The sequence below is a fragment of the Gymnogyps californianus genome, chromosome 1 (assembly GCF_018139145.2).
Source record: "Gymnogyps californianus isolate 813 chromosome 1, ASM1813914v2, whole genome shotgun sequence".
Taxonomy (NCBI): domain Eukaryota; kingdom Metazoa; phylum Chordata; class Aves; order Accipitriformes; family Cathartidae; genus Gymnogyps; species Gymnogyps californianus.
The window spans coordinates 21,876,554-21,898,848 of NC_059471.1; the positions used below are offsets into that span (position 1 = coordinate 21,876,554).

The 22,295-nt window shown below is 40.5% G+C and overlaps 1 protein-coding gene across 3 annotated transcripts in view; it reads right to left on the reverse strand.

Moving 5' to 3' along the window:
- Positions 1-22,295, reverse strand: part of ATP8A2 (ATPase phospholipid transporting 8A2) — a 334,991-nt gene that overhangs the window by 226,880 nt on the left and 85,816 nt on the right. For all 3 annotated transcript variants that reach the window (XM_050897554.1, XM_050897547.1, XM_050897563.1), the window contains exon 25: positions 14,090-14,154. In XM_050897554.1, coding sequence (XP_050753511.1) covers positions 14,090-14,154 — 65 coding nt within the window. The remainder of the gene's footprint in view (positions 1-14,089; positions 14,155-22,295) is intronic.

Consider the following 22,295-nt stretch of genomic DNA (forward strand, 5'->3'; position numbering starts at 1 on the left):
CTTAACTATTAATTGGTTTTGTGCATGCACATTGTCCCAGACTTCTACAGACTACTAAACTCCACATCCAAAAGCACATGCTCTGCTGACCTTTTTCCCCCGCCATGAACACAGAATTCTTGAAGTCAGACAACTTTGGTCACCATTAGCCACATAAATGGTCCCCAGTTGTACCGTAGAATTTGATCCCTTGTCTTTCTACAAATAGCTGTATCTTATTATTTCAGTGAATTCTACACTTTAGCTACAAGAACTTGAATTAATAACAGACACCAAATTCCTCCATCTTTCAAAACAGAGGAAAGCTTCCTTGTGATGTGTCGGTTTTGCTGGACCCAGAAAATGGACAAAGATTTTATGTTCAGCTTTCCATTAAGTACTCACCATCATTTCTCAGTCTTTTGGTGCAATTTGGATACGGTCAGTCCATTACTGATACGATCCTGGGCTGAAAAACATTTCAACCTTTAGTTGTCTCAGGGGTCACTTTCTCTTTTCTGGAGTGCCACAGCACAGAGTTAAATACTGAATATAGCCTACACATATCAGCCTAAAGAGGAAGCAAGTGCTTAAATCGAGAAGGTCTGCATGAGCATTCATTTCTACCCTACAGTCACTGTTATATGAGCCAGCAGAGGCCCCGAAGTAGAATACTCCACAGCTGAACAGTTCTTGCCTCAGAGACAAGATTTGTTCGTAATGATTTATCTATGGGATATCAATGCCCTATGGCCATACTTCAAACAAGAGGGACATGCAGGTAGACTGAACTAACATCCACCTTACCCTTCTAGGATGAAGTTACTTACCTGAAACATTAAAAATAAGAAAAAGTAAAACCTCCTTGTATTGAACAATGCTCTTTACCTGACCAGAAAGGAACACCAAAGAATCCAAAGACACATGCATTGAACGAACACATTAGCGAAATGGACCAGATAACCAGGCTTCCCCCTTTGATTTTTGAGGGCTTTGTTATGTGAATTGCCATACTGGATCACTTATTTTTCCATAAAGCCTTTCAAAGAAGTGTCAGTACTCCCTTCATAGCAGATCAGCAACTAGTTCCACATGGAAGAGCATATTAAACATTGAAGTTACAGCATAATTAGCTCTAATTTAAAAAAAAATTTAAAAAATCCATTAATTAGATGAAAGCTATAGCTTGCAAACTTCAATTTAAGGTGAGAAACCAGCAAAGGTGCTTGTTATGAAGCACTGCATCACAAGAAAGGCAGTTACCCTCAAAGACTTGAAGTCCACAGCACCTACAAAATAATTCTGGTTTAGTTATTTCAGAACCTCTGTGGATACAACTAGGCAGACACCCAGCTGGCCATTCCATGCACTTGCCCCCTTCTCAGCTGTAATATCATCACTTGAACATAAAACTCAGCCTCTAAGTGCACAGAGTGATCCCAAATACTAGTCTACTCGCTAGGAAGTATTTATTTAAACCTAGTTTATTATATATGGAACTGCAAACCCCTAATTACAAAACAAAGTTTGAATCTCAGAGACATTGCCATAAATTGGGAGCATATCAGGAGATGAAAAGTAAAGAATAAATCAGGCTTACAGGGCAGGCAAAAGCAGGCTTTACAGGCATTTTGACAGAACTGCTTCGCAAAACAGGTTTTCAAGAAAGGGAAGCAACCTGCATCAAATTAACCCCCAATGGAACAGGAATGCATAGAGTGAAATAACTGCACATGCAGTTATTTACAATGCAGTTGCTCACCACCCGCTGCCCAATGCCACAGCTGCGATCCACCCCTCCCGGGCAACTCCCCCCAGTTTACATACTGGGCATGACATTCCATAGTATGGAATACCCCTTTGGCTAGTTCAGGTCAGCTGCCCCGGCTATGCTGCCTCCCAGCTTCTTGCACACCTGCTTGCTGGCAGACCATGGGAAACTGAAAAGTCCTTGGCTTAAGATAATTAATACTACTTAGCAACAACTAAAACAGTGTTATTGACATTATTCTCACACTAAATCCAAAACACAGCACTGTACCAGCTACTAAGAAGAGTTAACTCTGTCCCATCCAAAACCAGGATACCTAGAAGCACCTTGCATTCTTCATCTCAGCTAGCAAAAAGCTATCAATGGTTAACAATTTCAGTGACCAAAAACGTTAGTCCTTTAAGATGTTGTCACATGTTTGTGGCACACACGTTACTATTTTAACAAAATTTGCATCAGTATCTAATATCAGCACTGTTCCAGGAAGTGAGAGTAAGACTTGAGCAATTTTTAAAAAAATAAATAGAATTTAATAATTCAGGGCTGCGTCTGAAGAATTCCCCATCATTTCAACAGCATTATCCTGAAGTAAACAGCAGGAGGATGTCGTCCAGTTTCTCTCAAGTCCTGAAGTGAAGAGTTGCTGCCCATAATGAGTAAGGGCTATTAGAACTGAGCTTATAATTGACAATTTTGTTCTCAACTATTAGGATGCAGTAACAAACTGGCATGAGAGACTCTTGCACGAGAGACTTGCAAGAGTCCAGTACAGATCAAGAGGATCAGTATCCATAACTCATCTACCTACAGATCAGACACCTGCTTAGCCTTATTCCCCTAAAAAACACACCATCATGCTTTAACATAAGCAAAAACTATATTTCATGGGTAGCTTCTCATTTAACAAAATCCTGCTTTCACTTCATTATGCATCCTTATGTTTCCATGGTCTCTTGTGCTTATTAGAAAGAAGTCTATCAGTATGCTGCAGAGAATCCCATCTTCAAAAGCAAACAGATACTTCCTTCACCATCCAGCTGAAGCCATTATTATATTGTTACTTACACAACAGAAAACAGATCTGGATAACACTGAGGGATCATCTGTTGAGAGATAAGCCTTCACATATGTGAAGATTATTAGCAGTTTTAAGAGAAACAGTGTTTGTTCCCAGTCATCTTCCTCTAACATATGAGAACTCTTACAAACTAGACAGCGAATTTTAGATGGAATTCAGGGAACACACACTCTTCCTTTCCATTTTTATGTAATATGATCTATTCTGTCCTATAGCATGGACAAGGCATTAGCAGGATGAGCCCCCAGCTGCTAAAACACCTGCAGCCTAAAGCTGCAAGATCTTTTCTGGGTCTTGTCAAATGTGACCACTATTAAAACTTAAGAAACAAAGTAACTTAGAAAAGAGAGTGGGGTTTTGGTTTGGTGGTTTTTGTTTTTTTGTTTTTTTTTTTAAATAACCCTCCCCAGTTCCCCCAATTTCCAGCTATGGAAAGAAGACTTGTTTAGAAACCTGGTCTTCAGACTCCTAAAGGTCCTTGCATTCCTTAAGGTCCAAGTGCCCTCACTTCATCCAAACCAACTATCACAGTGCCAGAAAACACGAACATAAAAACAGTGCCACAGATAAGGGAAAACAGTCATTAATGAATGCCGAAAAGGGAAAGCAGAATGAAACAAAAATACCGGCCCAACTCATTCACCACTCACAGCTCAAACCTATTAGTATTACTTCCTGAAAAAATGGTAATCTAATACTTAAGTTACACAGTCCTGTGTGTACTTAAACCTATAGGTCCAGGTAACACCTATATTCTTTCATTTGTAATTCTACACAGTTGGCTCAAATCAAAGCAGCTTTTCACATGAAGAGCTGTATATTTTCCACATCCATGCAACTAACTTCCTATGCAGATTATAAAATACCTGGAATTATGAAAGATTCTATTTGTTCCTCAAAAACAAACAACAAAAAACACTAAATCTCTTCTACCTAATGTTTTTGAAGATTTACTGATTACTAGACACTATTCCTTGTGTAACTAATTAGCTTGATGTCTGTTTCTAGATTAAAAAAACAGAAATCTGAGCAATAAAAAGAATTTAGTACAATAGAGAAATGTATTCTTTCCCTAGTTTTCCTAATTAGCTTCCTTTGCAAATTCCCAGTACTACACAGAAGAGCTGATTACAATTCCAGGCTGACTGGTAACTGAAGTAACTTATTAGCCACAAGACACCAGAGGAGTATCCCAGATGCCTCTCTGAAGGCGAGCTGATGGTTCACTAAAACTGAGCTTGTCTACATTGATCAGTTTTCCAGAATACTAACTCTGTCTGAAAACATTTGGGCAGATGATAGCACAAGAGAAAAAGAATCCCAGTTTCCTTTCTTGTGCAACACACAAAATGTAATCTTTAAAGCATCTACAAGGCATTAGCAGTGCAGGACTTGTTCTCGTCTTCCCAGCAGTTATCCGTACACCTTACTACCTTTTAATAGGACTGAGGTACATGACCAATGCTTTGGAGCTCCCAGTAGTAGGTAACTTTGGTCTTAGTCTGAAAAACTGACAATTACTTAACCCCCATTCCTTGGGAGTAATCAGCATGACATCACTGACAAGGCACAGACGTCCTTTCTTCCAACAGCAGGAGCATCAGGATCCAAAAAGCAACACCTCAAAGTTTCTCAGAGCTTCACAGGCACTATGTCCTGTAGCTGTGCTCAAGAATTTGAAATACAGATTTATATAAAACAACTCACATATTGTGTATGCTAAAGAAATTCCTGTAGTGAAGCTAATACTTTTCCTATGGAAGCCATAACACTACACAAATCTTTCTGTCCTGATAAGTACAGTACAAAAGACACTACTGGAACCATGTTCTTTGCTTGAAGACAGACACGTTGATAGTCAATTTATTTTTAATGGCCTACTCCTCAGGTTTTCCTCCTTTCCACAGTCTTGAGTTTTCCCAATGGTTATTAGAAAAAGTTTTAGGCAGCAATCCAACAAGACCTGCTTATTTCTAGCATATGGGTAAATCCAGTGACCAGATCAGAGCTCTACTTAAGAGATCCAGAGTAGTTTAGATGCATGATTCCCAGTAATCCCAGATCTACAGATCTATCAGTATTTAAATACCATGAATAATGGTGCCTGTTAAAGATCTCCTTAATATTTTTTTTTTTAAACTCTGTTCAGAAGTGTGGGAAGGAAGTGTGCCCATAAGAACAAGAGGTCATGAAAGTCATTGGATAAATCCAATAATATTCTCACACTTAAGAGATTTTCCTGATAGGTTGTAGAACCTTCATAGTAATGCTACCCTACAAAATAGCAAAAATAAGATAACAAAATAACCAAGTTTTCCGGGTCCTCACTCTTCACCACTAGAATACAAAACATAACTTCACGTAAAGCTTCCCTGCAGATATTAAGACTCAGTTTGGGAAGTCAAGACACTGACTGCAGACAACAAATCACACTGTGAAGTTTTGTTTGTTTTTTTAAGAATACTACACAATACCACGGTAGCACAAACAGGTTTATCCATGCTTATGTTCAATAGCTCATCCAAACAGTAAAGCATGAAAAAGATACAGCTGAACAAGTAGAGAAGTGAGGGAGGCCAGCTTCTGCTTCTATGCTGATACTTGTAGTCAGATGATCATCAATAGACACTGGCATTGGGGGTTCTTACACTGGAGTATCAGTTTGTTGTTACTTACACATCTATGCATAACACAGGATGATGACTGTCAGTCCAGGCACATCAGTTCTGCAGGATACCTTCACTGTGTAGCTCCATTTATATCACAATTACTTTACAGCAAAATATTATCCACAGGTTCAGAACTGGGTCCCTCCAATTTTGCCCTTCCACTACTGTTAAATACAACCCGATGTTATAACCAATTGATGCAGTTCCCAGCTCTCCTTTCTACAGCATTGAAGGCAGGGGGGGAACACACCCAACACTCCTTGGCTGCAAGATCCACTACTCTCATCTCAGGCTTCCCAGGGCCTCTCCGAGTCATCAGATTTCCCTTCTTCAGCTTCCCCTCTCACTGCTCTCACAACTCAACTTCTATGATATGCCAATGAAAGAAATTTGTCCAGGTTAAGAGCTGCACAATAAGACTTTATGGTGTTTCCAATTTAATTAAACAGAAACTGAATCCAAGAATTACACTCAAAGTAAACCTCATGCTTAAAGTATTTTCACTTGAAAAAGCTTGTTAGGAAAAAGAAAGAAAAATCAAGTGAGCATATGTATGCACGTAGTTAAGTCTATAAGGGATAAACATTTGCAGATTATTATGCTAAGTCTCTAGAATTCAGCTGAATCAAGCTAGGGATTAGTCTTTTCTATTCCCAGTAGTTCTCTGAAGAGAACAGAAGTGATTGATTTTTCCCTCAAGTGCATGATTTAGAAAGAAATCTACCTCTCAAAAACAAGCCAAGAGAGTTGTTCGATCACATTTCACCTGCTGCTGCATGCCAAGGAGCAGAAGTAGGGGGAAAAAAAGTCACACAAGGACTGCAGAAAGGGGAAAGTGTATCAATATTTAAAGGCTCTAAGCTCAACTTGGATCTTGTAAAAATTCGTTTTTAGCATTAATGGATTTCAGAGGTGGAATATATTAATTATAATGCTACAGAATTTCAGTGTGAGAATCTTCTATTGATAGGCTAAGTTGAACAGAAGTCAATTTCTGTTACAGGTGCAACATACAAAATAAGTATTACTATGGAGATTCAACACTAAAAAATTGGCAATAAGTAGCTAAAGACAATTACCTTAGAATTAAAAGAACCAGTGGCAATTATTAACAAAATCTGTAAGAGTTTTATATTTAGACTTATGCAAAATTCAGTTCCACATTAAAAATGGTGATAAGAGTTAAAAAACAGAATTGCTTTGGTTTGAAAACAAGACTGATGTTATACAAAGCATCTTTGATATACCAGTTTAGAAGCTCCACAAATTCGTGCTCCTGCTTTAGAAAAACATGTTATCTGAGCTACAGCAGCACAGTCACCTTCAATATTAGATATGTCTTCATGATGTACCATGTAATCATCCATTCTCTTCAAAGACCAGCAACTATATATCAATGAGGTTTTTTGCTTGTCTGACATGCCATGGTTCTCCATTTCTGTCTTTTTTTTTTTAATGTTCTGAAAGCTTCCATTGTTTTTTATGCTTACTGAAAAACTTCTAATACTGTTGTCTTAGTTTACAGAAGGCTTCTATAACCAAAGTCTACCACACATGAAATTACTGGAACACCTACTAGATAAGGCAGCAGAGGAAAATTAGGACATGCAATACATTTTCCACATAGCTTTTTTTTAATGTACAAGTGTCTAACTAGAACTTCGATAAACTAAGAATAGATACTATTTTACCTGCTACTTTTGCTAAAACCGAGCACTTAGTGGCTTAAGGACTCGGCATTACTCAACATGAATCAACCGTAGTTATGTTTTATAGGCTATTTCAAATATAAAATCTGCACTTAGTGCTGAAATGCTCCAAGAATACTGATGCATGGTATGTCTGAAGTAAATTCTCAACTTTGCACAGGGGATGTTGTTTAACAACTATCACTTTTCAAACTCAAATCTCTCCAACAGCAGCCATGACCCCTTCCTTAGAACCTCTGCCAGAGACATGTACAGCTGAGATTAAGTTTGTCATCTCCAACTCTGACTTATCTGAAGTTACAGGACCAGAAAAAGAGCTGTTCTCAGCTTTTTATAATTGCAAAATTTAAGTGATGTTATTTCAAAGAAGTAAAGCTACACAAATGAAAAGCATGAAAAATAAACACACCAATCTGTTTTTTAGCACTGTTATGGTATTAGCTAACATTTTTGGCTCATGGAAAGGAAAACAGAAGGAATCAGCTAAAATTAGGTGTGGAAGATATATTGCTATGCACAGGTGGAACCCCTCTACTGTTTCTTCCCACTCCCCATTCTCCCACCACTACCTTACATGCACCAAGCACCACATAACATTAATTCACCAAGCTAAGTGTTTAGCATTGAGTTCTGCAAAGTATCTTCTGGAGTAAATCCTTAAGTGTACTGTGATACTACTGATCAACACAGTTGAAGCCAAAAATCAAGGTGTAAGGCATTCAATTCAACATGAGCCATCAGCAACACTACAATTCCAACTTAAAAAATTAGGAGCAGCTGCTGTGCTATCTGTATTCCACAGAACTCATTCAGCTACATAACTGGAGGTAGCAGGTGGGAAAAGATGATGATAGAGTTTCATTTTATCTAGGAATTTTAAAGTATGCCTGATAGAAAGTTGATTGCATACTTCTTTTCTTTGTTGGCAGAGGTCAAGCAAAAAGAGGGGAGGGAGGGGTTTCATTCTATGTCAACGCATGTTTGATCAGGGCTTCTCATTCTAGTGTGTCCTTAGGCTGAGCCATGTGGCAAGATGCATATGAAATGGCTCATGTTACTGACGGTGTCATCCTTGACCTCTCATGCTTTATAAGTATGACTAACTGTTCTTATTTGAGGAATAGATCCATCTTAATAGCCAGTATGCTGTAGCATCAGAAAGTCTCCCATCCCCAGACACTCTTTAAAGACAAATACAGAGTCCTCAAGGGTCTTAAAATAGGCTCCACAGCCCCATCTACCCAACCAAAGTGCTTTCTGGCATTGAGACAGCAGGAGACTCCAGTAATATTCTCATGTTTTACATGTGACCAATGACCCCCTTTACCATCATGGGGTCTATCTGTCAATATATCTTTGATTGGTGTTCACAGTGTAGACTGTTGATTAGATAAATCTGCCAACACTTCAACATAGTAAGAGGACAGATTGTCAATAAAAAGTTGTAACAGTACTTTTTATAACTTCTCCTTATCTTAATCCATATCATGGAGACTAATACAACCTCAAATCTTCCTAGACTGTCCAATCCATTCAGCTTCAGTTTATTACCCTGTCTTTTTTTTTTAATCTGTACCCATTTTCTCCTTAGTAGTACAGCTGTTTAAGAAGTCTAGTTTCTCTAGAAGTTAAGTTAACCCTCTGGAGTTAAGATCCAGAGATTAACTTTTATTTTTTGGGTATTGCCGCAAAAATATATACTTCTGTATTCAGTTTTCCAGACTTCCAGTTTCCGCTTCTCAAGTAGTTAACAGAATACCTCAAAACAGGAGCATGACATTTACTTCTGAGAAAGATAAAAAGTATGAAAATAATTGCTTGCCCTACTATTCCTCACTTGATTCTAGTCTCCACCTCCTAAACTGCAGAGATAGCTGTTCATTCCTGTGCTCCCCCCACTGCCTCAGAAGACTTCAATCTGAAACTGGGCAATGGATTCAAGATTCAGCAAGTGGGTGGATAGATCTGTCATCTTTTCCCTTTCATAGCCTCCCTTTGATGGGGAAAGGAGTATTTAGCCTCTTCTAACTTACTTAATGAATTTGTTTCCACAGGGGTCCTCTCTATCACTCTACGTGAAGTTTTGGCACTCTGCAGTATTTGCAAAGCTGGCATGTGGGAAAGTGAAAAGAAATGCTTTGGTCAATGACATTTTCTCCCAGTTCAGTTCCCACATTACATTACCTTTCCTTCATACCTCTTAGCTAAAGTTTGGGAAAAAGTTGACTATATAAAAACCTCCAAGTGCATATGCTAAGTACAGAAAGGAATTAAAATAAGCTTTCAGGTATTTTAAAATAGGAGATTCCCTCTATACTTTCTTGGAGTACACTAGCTCCTATCTTTCAGTATTTTCTGTACCCTATATTCTTTAGCTCTTATTTCTTTCTCCAGTTTCATTTTCTCTCTGGTAGCCATTTTTGCTTCTGTAGATCTGTGCTAAGAATAAGAAGGACAGGTTTCACTTTGTTACAATTAGTTTGGCATTTAGTGTATATATTGAGACAGGAGCTGTCAATTGAAGCTGTCAAACAGGCAGCTGACCCTCTGAAAGAGACTCAAAAGGGGGGGGTAAGGAGACTGTCAGCATGCCTGCCCCAGAACCCACACACCCACCCCATCAACTACAAGCAGATCGAGCTGAAGAGATATGGTCTCACAATGAACAGTTTTAACATCGCATAGGATCGCCTGAATCAAAACCAGCTGTCAGAGGCCTCCATTTTCTCATGTTTCAAGAGAAGAATCAAAGACTAGACTAAAAAGTAGAAGGATCTCACAGGACTTCAAGAATGTCAAGTGCATAGATAAAGTTAGCTAAAACCCCTACTTTCCTAAAGCAATGAAAAACATACCAAGTTTTAAAAATAAAACAGAAGCCTTTTGGAGTCTAAAAATCCTACAGTAATGTAAGTGTATTCCTTTGTACAGCTACATGATATACATTTCAGTAAGTCTATGTCAGTTTTGTAAACAAGACAGGACTGCAATCACACCATTTACCCAGAGCTGGTTCTACACACAGGCCAGGGCCACGCTGTTCCTCCTGTTGAAGATGGGAGGGGAAGAAAAAAAAAATAATTGAGATCTAATCACGTTTTTCTCACTTATTGCTTAAGTCCAGCCTTTCATCCCAGAAAAGGCAAGTTCATTTTTGCCTCTTACTGGAAGTCCTTGAATTGTTCTACCTACACTGCTGTTTGACATTTAAAGGAAAACCCCATGGTTGAAGCGCTCTCCATTAAGGCCATACGTAGTAAGCCATTTCATTATTCATCCTGCCCTCTCGTGGTCCTTCCAGCCAATTAACTGAAGTCACAATTTAAAACCAGGTGCTGAAGCTGTTAGGTACTACTCAGCACCTTCTGTATTATATTCACTACAGAGGTAGCCAGAAATCTATCTCTCTCACTATATCACTGTATTCAAAACCAGTAGTAGTAAAAAAGTCAAGTTAACATGGCTTGAGGACTATCTTGTCCAAATTCCAGATGTTTATAAATACCAAGCAATGCTAGTTCCATTTTCTTCCTCTGATCTGGCAAGAACTTCTTCTGTCCCATCTTCAGTTTGCATCCCTTGCTTTAGCCATAGAGAATCTTTATCTAAGTCTTTTATTATTTCTGAACAGGCATCACAAAAGGCACATTGTTTGTTTCTGCAAATTTAGAGGAACTACATTTAATTCAGATTGAAATAAGAGCCTTCTTACACAGGGTCAGAAAACTGCAGAGCTTCAGAATGTGTAAGAATCTTTTTTAAATTAAAACAAAGCACAACCATTTTCCTTCTGGGTTGAGTTTACAATACATTCAGAAAAAAATCCCGAAGTTTTCTTATTCCTATAATTCTAACCAACTAATCTTCCTGCCTCAGGAAAAAAAGAAAACCAGCTGCTCATTTTCTCCTGAGGTTCTGCATCTTTCTTCAGGTTAAGAGGTCCAGTCAGCCAAGTGTGGCAGAAAGCTCAGAAGCACAGTATTTTGATCCCACAAAAGGAAACAGTTCCCTTAAAGAGGGCCCATACAGAAGTAGAGAAATGGGAGAAGATCGTCTGAGCAGATGGGAGTCTTCAGTAAGACATTTAGATACTTGCTTAAAACAATTTACATACTCCAATCTACACACACTTAATGCAGTTAACAGTTTGAAATAAATAGAAAAAGGAAGTCTTCTTATCCCACTAGAATTATCTGAACAAGTCTCTAACTACACAGAAACACAGAAAACTTAACTTCTGCAAGAGAACTAACATAGTCTTCATTGCTAGAACTCAGCAGTGAGACAGCTCCCATCAGGGTGCATTATGCTGCACGGAAACTAGCAATCCAGCCTCTGCAGGCAGATCATCTCCCCTTGGATTCACTGGGATCTCCTGAGTTCTGGTGAGCGAGAACACTAGGCCTTGAGATGCCATAACCACATACAAAGAACTTGAGTCCGAGCAGAAAACACTATCAAGGCTGCTGTTAACTAAATCACATAGACACAACTGGAAAATAACGTTCATGAGCCAATTACTTTGCCACAACAGTATTCCTCTCTTCCACCAGATTTCCAGATATCCAGTAGCTCCTTTGATACTTAAAGATACAGGCTTTGCATTCAGTCAAGCAGGATGAATTGCCAACTCTAAATGCAAGTATCAGATGCTGCCTATTATAGATCTTTTCATCTGTCCTACAAATACCTCTAATAGCGATCAGATATTCAAGTTGTATCATATGCTGATATTAATGTTGAAACAGGCAAACTAGAAAAAAGATCTTCTGGGAAGATTCATGTATAAATGTATGATTTTTCTAGTTATTTTTTGCACATGCCTGAGGAGCATGGCAGCCACTAGCAGGCAATTTTTAATCCAGTTTTTAGGTCTCAAAAGCTGTACATGGGCAAGCTCACAACGCAATTTGCTCAGGCATAGGTTTGGTTACAGCTGTTCCGTGCAATGCTGAAGATGACTCATTTCAACATAGAAGAAAACCAAGCTAAAAGCTTACTTTCTTCAACATGTTACTCCTATATCTATACCTTAAAGCCTAACTATATGTGGCAGATACACTCAACTTCTCTTAACCAAACCAGCAGCAGTTTGGTAGAGGCTCCAAAGAAGGTAAAGGCCTGAGCCGTAGCTGAGCCAAGAACTCCTCTAGGAAACCCACAAAGGAGCACAGCAACACAGTGAAAGTTGTGGGTACAAGGAGTCTTGTGCATACCTCTCCCATTGCATACAATTTGACCAGGAGCCAATCACTTTATCCCATACATACGACAGCCGAAGTGAGCCTTCTTTGAGCTCTCCCTGCTAGGCTGCATGGCTGTCATCTCCAGCAATAAGATCTTTTGTGAACAACAGATTGTTGGATGAGCCCAATTTGAGTTCAGCAACTGGACCACATGCCAGGCAACTATACCCTTGAGCAGGGATACCTCTCAATGTTAAGAGATATTAATCATTTAGCTTAAGTTTTAAATAGAATGAATCACTTAAAGTTATAATGTTGTGTGATTTAGTATGCTGTTTGCTTAGCTTCGCTTACTTAGCATAAGTAGCTAGATTTGCTGAAATCTTAGGCCACAAGCTGTAAACTTTCACTTAGATTTACTGAACATGTACCTACTTAGTCAAAACAGGGGTCTCCAGAGCCAATGTAAATCAGAAGATAAGGAGGCTTCAAGGCTACAACCATCAACACCACCTGCAACTCGACAAGATAACTAACAGCCTGTCTGGAGACAGTGAAGGAATCCAATAAGGAGTCAGAAGGTGTCAGGCCAGAATCACTATTGGACCAAAGGGCACATGGAAGACACACAAAGAGAATGTGAAGAATGCTTGAGGGGCGGGTGGATAGTCTGTAAGGGTGTAATTGCCCAAGGATTTCTTTGTTCAGGTTCTTCCATTGTTCCGTCCTTCCTTTTTCTTTCCTTCTTTCCTCTCCTTCTCCTCCCTACCCCTCCCCTTCAGGGGCTCCCAGCTTGAGCTGACCCTGCTGCTGTACCACTCTTATTTATTTTTATAAGACTCAATGCCTGAGAGTGTTTCGGGAAACCGAGGGCTCGAACTTCAGAGCAAACTAACACCGGACGCCTGGATGGATCAGTAAGTGATTAATAGCATGCTAAACTTTGAAATCCTAACTAAGTGATATAAAGGATTGACTGTGCACATATGATTCCCTTAGCCATAAACTGTTGGCCAAGTCTGGGACTAAGATTGGATCCAGCTGCACCTAGACTCCACTCTGAGAAGGAGTTTAGAAATCAAGGGTGTCCATTCTGAACCTCATGACTCAACAGAAGGTTTTCCTTACCCTTTGAATCTCTTGGATATAAACCACTGACCAGGTCTGACACTAAGTTTGGATCTAGCCGCACCTAAGCTCCATTAGGAGTTTAGAAGCAAGGAGGTCCATTCTGAACCTCGTTACTCAACAGGAGGGTCTCCCTTACCTTTTTGCATCTCCGATCTCTGTGCAAATCATTCTAAATCAACGCTAACTCGATTTTCCTTTGTGTGTTTCTCCCATGTAGTAAGTAATAGAGTGAACTTTGCCAAACTCTGTTAAGTTGCACTTTTACACATTCTTTAAGGATCCTAAATCACTCATCTGCAACACTATATTCCTGATGACATACTGCAGGTTTCACCAGTTTGCAGCAGAATCAAACCCATGGATCTAATTAGTTTCTGGTTCTGAGACTTTAGTTTGATCTGTACAGCTTTGACTGGAGACCTCAGGAGTACATTTTGCACAACTGACCCCTGTTTTAGCATGAATTGTTTATGCTGCTACCCCTAAAGGCAAGTGAGAGAAATAAAATGAGAAAGCTCAGCAATACCTCCTTCCATCAAGGATTACACCAGAATTTGCTTACTTACATCTAGCGAATCCTCATTGACCAGGATGAGAGACATACTCTGTGAAATGAGTCTGCAAGAGTACCCTGCAAGAGAAAAAAAACCACAAGGATTTACTTTTTGGAAGAATATTTAAGGTTTATCTAAACCTTAAGATAAGCATCTATAGGTCAGATTACAACTTACTTTTTGAGCAGTTACTCCTATCAGGTAGGCTACTGGAAATATGGGTGTATACAACACACTCCAACTTGACAATTTTACTAGCAAACACAGGCTGCATTTTATCTGCATTTTAAATACATCACTTGAGATGTTTTAACCAAAGAAAACACTATATGAACTAGATGCAGTAAGTATAGGCTATAGCCCTACAGCAAAATTAAATGTTTCTACACCTAAACATTTTTTTATCTACATGAAGGCAAAATTGCCTTCAACATGTTACAGGAACAGATCTGAATGCACAGTTGCAGCTATGCCACATGACTGGAAGCACACACATTGAATCAGTTGGTGCTACCCAGTCCTCTTAGCCCACACCCGGGTTACGTGAGCATTTTTTACTCCTGAGAGTTTAGTGTGGAAGGTCCTGAGCTTCATAAAAAACTACAGATCAATGACACATACAGAGCCCCCCTACCAACTCCTACAGGCATCAGGTAATTGTATTAGATTATTCTTAGTGTAGGACTGGTGCACGAAAGAACAAGAGCAAGTTGCCATAGTCTGGAGCAGCACTTGGAAGGCAGTTCTGTACATTTGCCAGGACACCAAAATTCAAAGCAAAAATTCTCAAGACAGAAAAAAAGCCTCTTATTTTTGTAATTGTAAAAGCCAGTGACTGCAGTACTGCTCAATGCCACTGAAGTGGCAGTTCCTCTGCCACACTATTGTCACTGGCATGAGACAAAGTCACATCCAAGATATATATACTTGGCATTTACAGAATAAACAGTTTAATTCCAGCTCATATTAATGGCAAAAGACAAATGCAAACTCGCAGACTGACCCCACTGCGTTATCCTAAAAGCTCATGCAAGTTCTCTTGGGATTGGCACAGTCATGTAGCTTCATAAAACAGCAGAGAATTCATTTATTTGAAGCATATGCCTTTTATTGCTGATCTAAGTTACACAGGAAAAGGAAAAACAACAGAATTATTTTGTATTTCTACTGTGCTTTTGTATAGAAATGAAGCACAGCAAGTTTAAGAAATTGCTGTCAAATAAAATGAGGTCTCAGGAAATCTTTTACTTTTCTTAAATGGAGACTAGAGGCTACTGCAGTATAAGAGTAACATCCCAGTGATGAACCACTGCAAGGCTGACAGGTTCAAAAGCAGAACAGCATAGTCAACATAAAAAGATTAAGTGTCTCTCCATATCTCACAACAGTAAGAGAACAACTGAGGCATGAATTTCTTTTCTATGCGATTCTTGGTTCCTTAGGAAGGCCATACTGGCTCATCAATTGCAATGCAAATCATTTCCTCAGGCTACAGAATTTTTATAATTGGTCTAGTTTTGTAGGTATGATCCGGGGTTAACATGCCCGCATGAACGACTTCTGTCAAGAAAGCAAATCCCGCATCTTCCTTTGTGGAAAGTATGCTTATATCATATAGCCAGGCACTTTCAGGCAGCAGGTTTGACTACCTGCAGAAGTTTTGTTTCTCTTCCATTTTCCCAGCTGTGTGGAATATGAATATCAGGTGCAACCTTGAAGACACATTTTCTTCACCTTTGTGTTAACAAGCTAAGGTTTACTTTCTGCTTTAGAGAACAATACAGAATGACATTGAACTCACACACCCCTGTTGGGAAAAGGATGAAATATATTCTAACAAAGTACAGCCTACAACATGAAAGCTTCGCAGATAGCCTCTGATTCTGCCTGTGAACAAGCCTTAGATGGTAGGATAGAACCGAGTAATGAAGCTTCAACAGGTACAGACAAAACACTGACTTGGGAAAAAAGTCAGTTTGCCATTTTTAAAAGTTAGTCCCAGGCTGAAGAACCAGTTCCTTATGTTTACTGAGGAGAACAAGAGAGTATTACAAGCTTAAGTACTTCCCTCCATGTCAGGGTTATTCTTTCCCCAGGGAATGGCAACAGCCTTGTGCAGTAAGCTGTTACAAATTCAGTATAACTAATTCAAAAGGATTTTCTAGTAGCATTTGATTGGAACAGCAGCTGCAATAGCAAGCTGTAATTTCTAAACCACTGCTCACTGTTTCATTTTACCCCTTCCAAAATGAGCAAGATGCCACTCAACAAGTGGAGCGGGAAAAAAACAACTGTGGAAAACACAGAGTTCCTCTGCTGGGCATTTTGGAAGTCATGGAGTCAGAAAGACTAATCCTGTAATTGAGGTCATTTTGCATCTTGCATCATTAAACAGGAAGGAGATCAAGAGTGGAATAGGGGGATATAAGTCAAGCCTAACAATGGTTTATAGAAGATCTATACATTATGTACAATTTCAGGACTATGATGATGTTAAAATCTAGCACTAGTATAAAGCACAGTAACTGGCAACTGTAAGATTAAAAGTGACATTTGTAGTCATATTTTAAGTTTTTATAATTTTTATAATAGTTATTACTGGCAGTACTAACATGGCAAGCAAACATACACTCTTTAAGATCAGGGCATATTTTTGTCAATGCTTCCGAGTAGAGTAAGGTCAACTGCTGGTTCAAAGCCAGGCATAAAATGTCAATCCACAACTGTAAATTGATATCTAGCTCTTTTAAATTAAAAGTCTGACAAAAAGTCCATGAAGCAGATGAATCAGGTACTTCTGGGACTTATTTCCCTTCAAGTGTCCCAGGAGAAAGATTGCTTGAACCAGAGTTCAAGATCATAGCCCACAGGCACATTCGTACTGCAGGCATACAGAATCGAGCATCTGATGCAAGAATGATTATCCTCTGTGTTTAGAGAGGGCACATATGCCCTGCTTAAACTTCGCATAGGGATACAGGCAAGCGTGCTGGCATTGCTTCAGTTCCCTCAACCGAAAAAAATCACAGCTTGCCATAACAGAAGTGTTCTTACCTCTTATGGGTTTGATAGATGGACTGCTAGATGGGTAAGGAATTGGCTGCATGGCTGCATCCAAAGAGTTACAGTCAACAGCTCAACTTTCAAGTGGAAACCAGTAATGAGTAGTGTCCCTCAGCTGTCAGTCCTGGGACCAATACCATTTAGAACCTTCATCGATGACAGACAGCAGGATTGAGTGCACCCTCAGCAAGTTTGCAGCCAACACCAAGCTGAATGGTGCAGTTGATATGCTAGAGGGAAGGGATGCCATCGAGAGGGGCCTGGACAGCCTTGAGGAGTAGGCCCATGAGAACCTCATGAAGTTCAACAAGGCCCAGTGCAAGGTCCTGCACCTGTGTTGCAGCAATCCCAAATATCAATCAGTACAGAGTGGGGGATGAATGGATTGAGAGCAGCCCTACTGAGAAGTACCTGTGGATACTGGTGGATGAAAAATTGGACATGAGACCCCACCCGGAGTACTGCATCCAGCTCTGGGGCCCCCAGCGTAAGACAGACATGGACCTGTAAGAGCAGGTTGAGAGGAGGGCCACAAAAGCAATCAGAGGGCTGGAGCACCTCTCCTATGAAGACAGTCTGAGAGCATTGGGGTTGTTCAGCCTGGAGAATAGAAGGCTCTGGGGAGACCTTTCAATATATAAAGGGGGCTTATAAGAAAGACTGAGAAGGACTTTTTACCAAGGCCTGCAGTGGCAGGACAAGTGGCAATGGTTTTAACTGAAAGACTGTAGGTTTAGACTGGACATAGTGAAGAAATTTTTTGTGATTTGTGATTGGGGTGGTGAGACTGGAACAGGTTGGCCAGAGAAGTTGTGGATGCCCCATCCCTGGAAGTGTTCAAGGTCAGGCTGGACGGGGCTTTGAGCAACCTGATCTAGTAAAAGATGTCCCTGCTCATGGCAGGGGGTTGGAACTAGATGATCTTTGAGGTTCTTTCCAACCCAAACCATTCTATGATTCTATGATTTTAAGGCAGTGCTTGCAGCCATGAATGCATACTCTAGGTAATAGCACTTAGCTCAACTGTAGGAATTGATTCCTTGTTCAAGCAAGGGATGCAGTTCAGTAAACACTACATTCCCATTCCCAGAAAACAATCTGTTACTAAAGAAGTTATTGGCTGGAAATACATCAGTTCTGATTTTCTGGGAGTCTGCTGAGCACCAGGACGGTGCTAAATAGAAACCTGCCATGGGTTTTTTGGCCTCACTGAAAGGCAAAGAAGATCCACAGTCTGCAGATTGTTCTAAGAGAAGGATGAAGCTACAACAACACTGTTAAGCCTTCTAGAGTTGTTTGCAGACACTGGCTAAGGACAGTTTCAGCTCATAAAAACTGAAGACTGTATGTCATACTCAAAGATGTTTCTGAACCTGGAACTCCTATTTTCTATAGGTAGAGAGTTCAAATGGTTGATCAGTATTAAAGCTTATCAGGAACACCTTCCTCTCCCGCAGGACTATCAGTTGGCACATGGCTGAGTGGAAGGCATACAACCACCCCATAGCAAGGTCAATCATTACTCTTCAGAGAAGTCAAGAACACAATCAAGAGACAGAGACACACACAAATTCTGAAGGCCAAAGAATCAAGAGGAAGCTGGAAGAACTAACTACTCCAACTCCTTGGGGCAGCTGCCAAGAGCTCAAATATCCCTCAATACATATGTGTACCCATACAGCAAGCAAGAGTCCATAAGCATGACCTCCACACAAAATGAGAAATTGAAGATACTTGTAACTCCCCAGATAGTGTATTTACACCTGAAACAAAAGTGTAAATGTGTACTGGGTTCTAAATTGAATGTTCACTACAGTTTTAATGGGTTACATACAAAAACTGGGTGCCACATGTTTGAACTTTCAAGCCAACCTGAACATGAAGCTAATTAAGTTCCTGTGGTGGGTTGACCCTGGCTAGATGCCAGGTGCCCACCAAAGCCGCTCTATCACTCCCCTCCTCAGCTGGACAGGGGAGAAAAAATAAAATGAAAGGCTCATGGGTCAAGATAAGGACAGGGAGATCACTCACTAATCACCATCACAGGCAAAACAGACTCGACTTGGGGAAAAATTAGTTTAATTTATTACTAGTCAAATCAGAGCAGGATAATGAGAAATAAAACCAAATCTCAAAACACCTCCCCCCCCACCCCTCCCTTCTTCCCAGGCTTAACTTTACTCCCAATTTTCTCTACCTCCTCCCCCCAAGTGGCACAGGGGGACGGGGAATGGGGGTTGCAGTCAGTTCATCACACATTGTTTCTGCCGCTCCTTCCTCCTCAGGGGGAGGACTCCTCACACTCTTCCCCTGCTCCAGCGTGGGGTCCCTCCCACGGGAGACAGTCCTCCACGAACTTCTCCAATGCAAGTCCTTCCCACGGGCTACAGTTCTTCACGAACTGCTCCAGCGTGGGTCCCATCCACGGGGTGCAGTCCTTCAGGAACAGACTGCTCCAGCATGGGTCCCCTACGGGGTCACAAGTCCTGCCAGCAAACCTGCTTCAGAGTGGGCTCCTCTCTCCACGGGGCTACGGGTCCACAGGTCCTGCCAGGAGCCTGCTCCAGCGTGGGCTTCCCATGGGGTCACAGCCTCCTTCAGGCATCCCCCTGCTCCGGCATGGGGTCCTCCATGGGCTGCAGGTGGATATCTGCTCCACCGTGGACCTCCATGGGCTGCAGGGGAACAGCCTGCCTCACCATGGTCTTCACCACAGGCTGCGGGGGAATCTCTCTGCTCTGGTGCCTGGAGCACCTCCTGCCCCTCCTTCTTCACTGATCCTAGTGTCTGCAGAGTTGTTCCTCTCACATCTTCTCACTCCTCTCTCTCTGGCTGCAACTGCTACTCCCCTGTAACTTCTTTTCCCCTTCTTAAATATGCTATCCCAGAGGCACTACCACTGTTGCTGATGGGCTCGGCCTTGGCCAGCAGCAGGTCCGTCCTGGAACCTGCTGGCATTAACTTTATCGGACACAGGGGAAGCTTCTAGCAGCTTCTCACAGAAGCCACCCCTGTAGCGCGCCCCGCCCCCCCCCGCTACCAAAACCTTGCCACACAAACCCAATACAGTTCCAGAGTCTTACTACCAAATTGTAAGCTAAACAAAGTGATAATTTAGAAGCTGTAAGGGAGATGCTTATTCTTTTCAAGTTGCTATCATAAAAAACAGTTTTAGAGACAAGCTGGAAGTTAAGTCTCCTCCACAGCCTTCAGAGTAAGCAAGTGCTGGAATGCTCATTTACTTGTGTTCAGGTTAGCTGCTATCAGTTAATATATCAACTTATTTCAGGTATTTATGCCAAAATCTGTAGCTACATTTTGTTTAATTTGTCAAAAGATTATGCTTCCCTCCTCTCAAGTTGACTACTGCTTTTAAAGAAAGCAAAATCTGCAGATAGTGATTCAAACCAGATAACTAGCACTTAAATCAATTGTCTACTTAAGCCATCCAACTTATTTCTACAACTGTATCAGTTCAGCAAGTTATTTCATCTCTTTGATACCAACTTCAACATACAAAGATCATGAAACTTGATTGTTTTGATAAGTAAACAAAAATTCTAGTCAGTCAAGCAGACCACATTCTGAAATTCCACTAAACCAACCAAAGCAGAAAAAAATTAAAACAGACTAAAAATAGCAAACACCTGAAGTTTTGCTGAAGGTAATGTAAGTTCAGTTACAGAGCACAGTTCTGCCAGGAGGAACCTGAAATACACCTAGACCCATCTACATGCAGTTCTATATATAAAAAGCTTCATTGGTCACATTCTTCATATAGTTAGAGAATCTTGAAGTCATCATGAGCTTGAGAAGGCTCATAGCTCCTTCAACAGACAGCAACCTATGCTGTTACGGATTCTCTTAACCTACACCTTTACATCTAAACAGACTAATCTGCAAATCTGAATGCAATTGTGGATGGCACTTTACATAGGCATACTAGAGAGTGTGGATAAGCAGAGTGTTCTAGACTTAAGAAACAAGGTGAAAGTGTCACTCAGTTCTGCAAGATGTCAGATCACCAGAGTGCCACTCTGCCTCTTTCCATCCCTGGGAAGATTTACAAGTTACAGGGAGAAAAATCATCAAAAAGAATACAAGAGCATCATGGCACTATATTGCCAAGGACGCTCTATTTGGGCAATGTGCGATGTCATGGCGGTGGTGTGCTTATATCAGGATCTGTTCCTTTACTAAGTCTTTATACTCAGTTAAGACCTGGATAGCCCCTCTCCTAGGAGGCTACTAGTGATGTGTGAAGGGCTAGAGCACAATGACACCATAGGCGTAGCTCACAAATCAGCATTTCAAGCACAGCACCATTCTGTGACAGCACAAAGTATTGCTACCCAGGTTGCCCACCTTGCAAGCATCCACACTGAGAAAAAGGCTGAAGGATTTGAGTTTTGAGTACTTACTAGACCTACTCATGTGGTACATCCAATACAAGACTAGCACAATAGCAGAAGTGCTACAAGCGCAACATCTAGTTGCTATAGGATGGAAATTACAATGTGCACCTCCAGTTCAGCCCAGCCTTACAGTAAAACCTCTGTATTTGACAAATTACAAATAGAGTTGGGTATATAGACTGATTTTACCAGACACATTTATGACCAAAAAAGGAAGCCTAATGTTTAAGGGCTGCTTCTAATAACAAACCTAAACTTACAGTGCTAAAAACTCCCCAGTTTTATGCTGCAAAAACAGGTAGTCAGATAAACACCTATGTCTTAAGTAGGGTACCATTCTTTACATGAGTACCCAAGCACACCTGTCTGATAAATACTTCAATTTGTACCTTTTGTTCACATCACTGCAAGATTTTTTTTTGCATTACAAAGAGCATAGTTTGTAAGTTAAGATACATCAACAAGTTTGAGACAAGGATATCCATATTGTGTCTTGATAAAACAACCCATATTAAACTCTATCCATACACTCAATAGCAGCAACACCCTTCCACTAACAATCATGACATACTTGACTAACAGATGTGCCATAAGGTGATAGCAGGAGCAGTTATTCAAGCATCCACCTACTTTCACAGACAAGGTCTGTAAGAAGTTGTAAGCTATACGCTTTTTATTACCATATTTCCCATCACATCCCAAACTCCATTAAAATCTAGAAAAGGCAGTCAGTAAGAAAA